Source organism: Pseudocercospora fijiensis (genome assembly GCF_000340215.1).
Source record: "Pseudocercospora fijiensis CIRAD86 unplaced genomic scaffold MYCFIscaffold_12, whole genome shotgun sequence".
Taxonomy (NCBI): Eukaryota; Fungi; Ascomycota; class Dothideomycetes; order Mycosphaerellales; family Mycosphaerellaceae; genus Pseudocercospora; species Pseudocercospora fijiensis.
The window spans coordinates 482248-489964 of NW_006921543.1; the positions used below are offsets into that span (position 1 = coordinate 482248).

A 7717-nucleotide genomic window follows, 5' to 3' on the forward strand; every position below is an offset into this window, starting at 1 on the left:
ATCATTGGTTGCGGTTGAGATCGAGGTCCTATATGAAGCATGTTGATGTTGATGTCGCGAGGAGCGATCGTGACAGCTTGCTGCAGGTAAGTGACTCTTTCTCCATTCCTTCTGCACGCGCATGCTATTTCACGTCGCCTACGATTGAAAGACGACGAATACAGATCGCCATGGGAGAGCCTGGAACGATCAGATTTCCTGAGGAGGTCGCAATGGCACTGACGGCAGATGTCAACCGCCCAAGAAGATTCCCTACGTACACGTATCCTCAGGATGACCCGAGTCACCAGCACGAGCTAGCATCATTGGATCTGCCACTGCGTACTACCACCACTTCTCACGAGGCCCTACGAACGTACACCCCGACGGCCGAAAACAGCAGATTCACTTAATCCGAGGCAGCCCGAAACTATTCGCCTCTGCATCGGGCAAGAGTGGAGGGTTCGTTGCGGAGGATTGGTTCGGTCCAGCGACTGCTTCCCCAGGTGAGCTGACGTTTCGTCTGCACCAAGAGTTAGCGAGCGAGCATGATGGGTACAAGGATTGGGGATATGGTCGAAGCACAGGTACTAGCCTCGCTGTAAAAGACATCGGCGGCAAAAGCGAAGAATAGATGGATCAAGGCGGTCCTGGAGCACAAGTTGCTAGCAGCAAGGTGGAGCAATATACAGACGGCGTCAACCCTGCCTGGCTCAGAAAGCGCAACGGCGATAATATCGACGTGATCAGTGAGGACGTCGGTGTTGCTCAAGTTGATCCGTTGCTCGTGAGTCTATTCTTCCTGCGACAGAGCATTTTGCAAGGCGCTACTCTTCATCATCTGGCAAAGCCGATCTCACGAAGCATCGACGATCACCACAACTTCCCATAGCAGCCTTGGCATAGACACCGAAGGTCTTCAGCACTCTACTTCCTACCTCTGGTCTACGAGTGCCTGTCTCACCCTACGCCGTGCACAGCCTCGTTGTGAGGAGCCCGCTTTGGACGCAAGAAGCTGAGGCCAAGCATGGTCTAGGTACGTGACCATCATTCACTCCTGAAAGCCTCGGGTGTCGCGCTTGCACTTGCTGCTCTACTCTCGCCATATGCATGTGCATGTGCAGGGATGTGGGAAACTTTAAACTTTATTCCAAGTGAAGGTAGGAGGGCAGGACTTGGTGCATAGTTATTGATTGTTGATTAATCACAATCACATAGCGAATATTACAATCACAACTGATTGTGAGTGATTAACTATATAATCAAATCATACAATCAGTGCTAGTAGTAGTTATAGTTAAGAAGGAGGTATATTTATATGCTCTTAGCGTAGTTAACGATTAATACACTGTATCTAGCCGCTAGGTCGTTGTCTTCCGCCTCTTCTAATAATGCTAGCTCTTATAATAGTATATCTACAACGAGGCCTATTCTTAGCCAATTCTTTAAATACTTACTTATCCGAATATAGTTACTACTAAGTTGTAAGCGCTCCTATAATATAGTACGGCGGCTCTAACTAAAGGTCCGTTCTAACTCGGCTAACATACTAAAGGCTAACAATACATTAATAGCTAGTTGTACGAGCGCTCGGTTTGAAGGTCGTTATTACAGCTACTACTTAATAGCGGTTATATAGACTAGCCTGTTCTTGCTATCCTTGCCTATAATAGGTAATATAGTAGGTATCGCTTAAATAAAGGTCTCGAAGGGGTCTTTATTAGTAGCAACTAGGTTAGTTTAAGACTTAATTTGCTATCGCTCGAGAGCAGTAAGACCTTCTAAATTACCTTTAGAAGTAGACGGCTAAGGGCTTCTATAGCGGCTATTATAGTCTTTCTATAGCAACCTTCTAAGGTCTAATAAGGTCTCAATATCTACCTCCGAGCGCTTCTTAAGCTAGGTAAGTCGACGAGTTAGATATAGAAGTACTGCTATTGTATAGACGGCTGTCTGTTAGTTAAGACTGTAGTACTTGTTAAATAGCTGTCTTGTAAGGCGGATTAAGCGGACAAGAGGCTTACGCCGTACGTTGTATTCGGCTAATTGAGTAAGATAGCTTCTTATATATTCTATAGCTTCTTAATATAAATCTAGTATAACAGTATAGCCTTGTAGCTTAAGAGTAACCTCCTTAAAGGGCATAAGGAAGTTATAAGTATACTATAGAACCGAGTACTCGTCGCTAGTAAGCTAAGCCTCTCGTAGATACGGCATCCTATCGAAGAAGCTATTTAGAATTAGCCTTGTTTAAAGGGCTTCTTCTATTATAAGAAGCTATCTATTCTAGCGCGTCTCTCCTAGAATCTTAGGTGTTAAATAAGGCAGTTAAGGCTACGATTTACACACCTCCTTAAAGACGTTAAAGTTGTCGTTCGTCCGTAATAGCTTAGCGAGTGCGAATAGCCGTTATAATAGCCCTTATTTAGTAAAGGAGTCTACGTCTATATCTAACTACCTAGAAATAGACATAGTATTGCTGTCCTCTATTACTATCTAGTTAAACTCTTTACTCTTAGTAGACTCCTTGTCCTTAGCAAACATAAAGGCTTATATTATCCGATTAATAATATAGCTAATATAGCGGAGTTGACGGTCCTTCTAGTAGTTGAAGCTAGCCTGTCGTATATAGCCCTCGATGGATTTATAGAGCGTACTATTAGCAGAGGCATTGTTAGCAGTTAACTAGCTAATCTTGCTAGTTATACTAAAGACCTAGAAGCAAGGTATAATAAGCTAAGCGAGGAAGTTACCTATATATAAGCCGACCGGAAGTTGTAGCAAATCTGGTAGTACTTGAACGAGCCTGCCCTTCTTATCTATATACTAGCAATTAATAGCTTAGAAGTGCTTCTTGCCGTATTAAGCCTTCTATGTATTAGTACTAAAGTAGAGACAGCTTATAGCACTAAGAAGGCGCTGTTTAACTCGTTCTCGCTAGCTCTCGAAGTTGTAAAGAATATAGGTATATAGCGACGTATACGAGCGTAGAAGTGCGTAGTCGGCTTATAGATTAGCCGTTAGAATAAGGTCTCTAAACTCCTTAGAAACAAGGGCGTTATAAGAGATACTAAGTCCTATAGCAAAGCGAGCGAGGGCATAGCGGAAGGCCTTCTTATCGATAGCGTTCTTAAGGATATTAATCGTCTTCTAAGCCTCTATATCCTCGTTCTTCCGCTAGACAGACAAGAAGTTAAGCTATATCTGTTTCTTGCTATTGTCTTCCTTCTCTTTTATACGACTAACGATAATCTAATGCTTATAGAATAGGTGTTTAGCGGCGTTACTAGATTGTAACTAAAAGCGCTCTAGATCGTTGTCCGAATAGTGTCTATAATAGAATACCTTATAGCGGCTGTTCTTTAGTCTCTTAGGCTCCTTATCCTTTAGAGGCCGCGAATAAGACTATAACTCCGGATCGCGCCTATTGCTCGCTCTTTTCCTTTTTCTAATAGTATCGGGGTCGGTGTTAGCTATATAGGTATTACTAAGGACGATAATAACTATATAGGAAGGAATAATAGGTTAGGTATTAGTCGAGGTAGTAGTTGACTTAGTAGCGTAGGATTTAGTACCTCTCCGGCTTTATTATCTTCGAGGTCGCTAAGATCGCTAGAATCTTGTATAAATAGTATCCGTTGTCTATCGTGCGTTTCCCGTTATATTTCTTAGCTTTTACGGAAGTTTTCTAAGCGCCGCTATAAAGGCTTAGGGTTTTTGCGTATCTCTACTATAGTAAGGAAATAGTAGAAGTTATAAAAGAATAGAGGTTTGGAAAATTTAAGTTTAGCAGTGCTTACTAAGGTTCAAGGCGCGAGCCAAAGCCGCTCGGTTAGTAGACTCCGGAGGCTCCTATTAGGCTTCAAAGACCCTGAATAATATAATTAATAGGAACAGGCAACTAGAACACCGACAAGTCCTACTATTCTACTATTCTAATCCTTTATAATACCCTTAATACTACTATTACTACTACTAATACACTCCTTTCCGAAAGCTTCAATAGCTAAGGCATTACGAGTACGTTATATAGCGAGCTCGACCTTTAATTCGCATTCCTCGCCCGTACGTAGTATATACGACTAGCAAGCATAGGGGTTACTAAATCTGAAGTGCTTCGCCCTCTCTTCGACCCTCTATATACGCTTATAATAGACCTCGCAGCGACAGTCGGTTAGATATACGGCTATATAGTTGCCCTTCTTGCGGATATAATTATCGAAGGCTTCTTACTTCTTAGCAAAGACGTCGAGCTCGGCATTCTTCGTAATTAGTCGGTATTCTACGCCTTCGTATTCCTTTAGAATAAGGCGAGACTCTTATAATAACCCTTCTATAACCGTCTGCTAAGCCCCTATTTCCTTATACTATTAATCGAGCTAATCCTAACCTTTTACCGTCTTCTTAGGGTTCTAACGAAGCCTCTTAGTAACCGGTTGTTCTTGTTCTTTATTAGAAGCGCTAGATATACTATTAGCGATAGACGACTTCTCGATAGGCGGCTTGTTATCTACTAATTAAGTCTAAGTCTATAGCGGCGGTAGCGGTAGTAGCGACAATAAGGTATCTATAACCTCCGATTTAGGCTCGCTATCCGATAGCTATACGATTAGCTATAGTAATCGCTAGTATTCGCTATTTACCTACCTCGATTACTTCTATGCGCTTCTAACCTATCGTTAGTACGAGATTGTATAAGGAAAGAGGTAGAAATACGATAATTTGTAGGATCTATATACGCCGTAGTATTGCTATTCTCTCCCTAAGAAACACCGAGTAATTGACTGATTATAATCACAATCACATGCTTAGCAATCACATTCACAATTAATGTAATTGTAAGTGATTATGTGATTAATCCAATCAACAATCAACAACTATGACTTGGTGGGATTGCTTGCCGTCGCTTCTCTCTTCTCTCTCTATAAGGCACCGCAAGACGTCGCGCGACAACATCCAGGCCATCACAAAGCCAGCCATGTAAGTGCTGACTGCATTGACATGGACGGCACGACACGGCATGCTAACGTCCTGTAATCAGAGACCTCCAAACGAAGGTATGTATCCCAAGCCTACCTTACCATACTCACCGGCTGCATAGTCCACGCGTACGTTTCTTGGTTCATGCAATGTTTCATGCATAAGCTTACAGTGGGCTCTCCCAGAGCATCTCGTCAAGCAATGCCCGGTATGTGGGTCACTGTCTCTGCATGAGGCATGCTTACACGCTTCGTTCAGAAGGGCAGAGATCATGTAAGCGTGCTCGAAAATTCCGCTCGAGCTGGACCCTGACGTTGCCGTGTTGTAGCCAAAAATCGTTCAGCCAGCCCTCGCAAGTCTTGTCCTTACCCAATACCGCCGTCCCCCGGTGCCCAGAGCGCCACCCTCGTTGAGGCGACAATCGCTCTTGTCCGTGCTACTCAGTCAAGTGAGGCGTATATAGAGGAGTCGATTGAGAAAGTCCCCGCATCTACTTCGAACTCCTCCTCGAGCGAACTTTCGGGGCACCTACCTAGACAAGAAGCGCATCTTCCAGTCTGGCTCTTTTTCAGCCAGCTCAGAGACCATCTACCGTGTAACCAGAGCTAACGTCTGAACCATAGAAGAAGAAAAAGATCGAGTATCGTAGTCCGCTGCAGCTTTTTGTGGGAATTACTAACGCTATGGAGGAGCGAGGAGATGCCCAAGTGGGCCAAGTCGGAGGAAGGTTACCTCCGTGACTTGATCAAGGTCCTCGTATGTCACTCATGGATTGGGAGGTCTTGTGTTTGTCAGACAGGCTGATATTATAATATCTTTTTAGAAAGAGAGGGGCGCGCTGTGGGACGACAAGAGTATGGGCTTTGCTTCTCATAGTGGATCTTTACTGACTGCTCACCAGCCCAGCTTCTCTAGGACAATGGTATGGTCTCTTCCTGAGATTGCCCTTCGAGTTTGTGATAGCTGACTCAGTCGCAACGCTTTACAGCGAAGAAGGATGCAGAGCTTGGTATGCAATTGGTTCGATCACAGTCATTGCCTTTGGATGCTGACTATTTGCGCAGTCGACGTCAAGCGAGAGCTTGGTATGGCTTGTAGTATCGCGTTATCAACTTCTGCTGATTATGGACACAGCCACTCTTCGTGCCGAGATGGGTAAATGCGCAATGCAGATCACGTCTATAGTCAAAGTCCTATGCTAACACTGCTTAAGCTTCCCTCCAGGAGGAGCTCAGTACGTATCAAGACTCTACTGGTTCTATTTAGCAATGCTGTACTAATTGTATCGCAGACCTGCTAAGTTCGGTCAAGGTACATATCTGCTGTCGCCAGATCTTGCTCGCAGACTAACAGGCGTGATCTAGATTGAGACCTCTTAGGTCGCTTCGCCGTCCGTGACATGAGGCAGAGAGTGTGCCGTTCTTCTTTAACCTAGAAGTCTACTTCTCTATACTGACAAACTATGCAGCAAGAATCAATAGCGATATGGGCGCTGGTAAGTTGCTGCGATCCTTGTCGAGAATACTCTAGACTAACATCGAAAAGTGCCCTCAAATGCAAGCTCTTGGAAGACACTATCGCTTACTACCTTGATTCGTTCAGGTGCCACTAATCTGTTACTTAGGACACATTTATTTATGCCTTTTTCATCACTGTCGTAGCTACGTAGCATGGCGTGGAGATGACAGTATAATTCTCCCACTCAGCCTTCATTGGCACGCTCTACCACAATACGAAATCAACTTGCGAAGTGTGTTCTGATACATTCTCGAATATGACCGCAAAGCTTAAGGCTACTTTTGTCAATCACTCAATTCAAGCTGTCAACTTTCAAGTGCCTTCCAGTCTTCCTGCCTTTACAAACTTCCACCACGGCATCCCAATCTATGAGAAGCCTCGAGCATGGCTCCTCTTCGAGCTGTTCGAGCCCGCTAGGGTGAAATCGATACAGCTCTGATAAGTCTGGTCGACCGGCGGTGGAGCGTTCCAGTGCATCTGAATGACACACTCTCCTGCCGTGGCACATTTCCCGCCCAATGTATCCGGCATTGTGACCGTGAAATTTTGCCACTCAGCCTTCAGTGGCACGCTGGTAGAGGCATATTCGTCCCAGCTGGTCAAGTTGGCTGCTAGGATGCTGTTGGTTGCAGTGTCGACCACAGACACGTTGGCATAGCCAGTGTGTGGTGCGACGATTTGGAAGTACATGGGAATCTCTTCGCCGGCAGAGAATGAGTGGACAGTGGCAGTATTTTCATCGTATTCCATGCCCTATGTAATCTGATATTAGCATCTGAGGATTATTATTTGAGTGAGTTTGCTTGCCTTGCACATCCAAAGATTGCACTTGGAGGCATCATAGTCGTCTTGGTTAGCTACAAGTGATTCCAGTGCTTGGATATTGCCGTTGATGTCCGAGTTCATCATGTTGTAGGCTTGCTCGCCGCATGCAGCGGAATAGGCCTCTGATCGCGTTCAGTCATGATCTAAGGCTGTATTGCTGGACATGACTTACCGCCTGGTTTGCGAGGAGCTGGCGTCTGGTAGTACCCGTGAGCGGCCGCCAGGCCAACCAGGGCAGACACAACAGCAAAACTCTTCATGGCGCCGGTGGGATATGCAATTTCTGTATTTCTGAAATGGATGTGTGAGCAACCAGTGCTCGGTCAAAGCCGAATGTACAGAACGAAAGTGATGCTCGCGGAGCAGGAGGAAATGAGCGGTAAAAAGGAGTAGTAGGTCGACACTGAGAAATTCG

At 44.9% G+C, this 7717-nt stretch overlaps 2 protein-coding genes across 2 annotated transcripts; one reads left to right on the top strand and one right to left on the bottom strand.

The window, feature by feature from the left end:
• Window positions 1-613: 613 nt before the first annotated feature.
• Window positions 614-1476, top strand: MYCFIDRAFT_83245 (uncharacterized protein; the record flags this gene model as incomplete). The annotated part of the gene is given in 5 exon segments (XM_007933880.1): window positions 614-766; window positions 886-1015; window positions 1198-1221; window positions 1451-1463; window positions 1474-1476. Coding segments are annotated over 5 exon segments (323 nt in total), but the record flags the coding sequence as incomplete, so codon positions are not given.
• A 5367-nt stretch (window positions 1477-6843) lies between these two features.
• Window positions 6844-7562, bottom strand: MYCFIDRAFT_83246 (uncharacterized protein; the record flags this gene model as incomplete). Its single annotated transcript, XM_007933881.1, has 3 exons — window positions 6844-7230; window positions 7339-7424; window positions 7475-7562. 3 exons carry the CDS (start codon window positions 7560-7562, stop codon window positions 6844-6846), a joined length of 561 nt encoding a protein of 186 aa, XP_007932072.1.
• Between the last annotated feature and the right edge of the window lie 155 nt (window positions 7563-7717).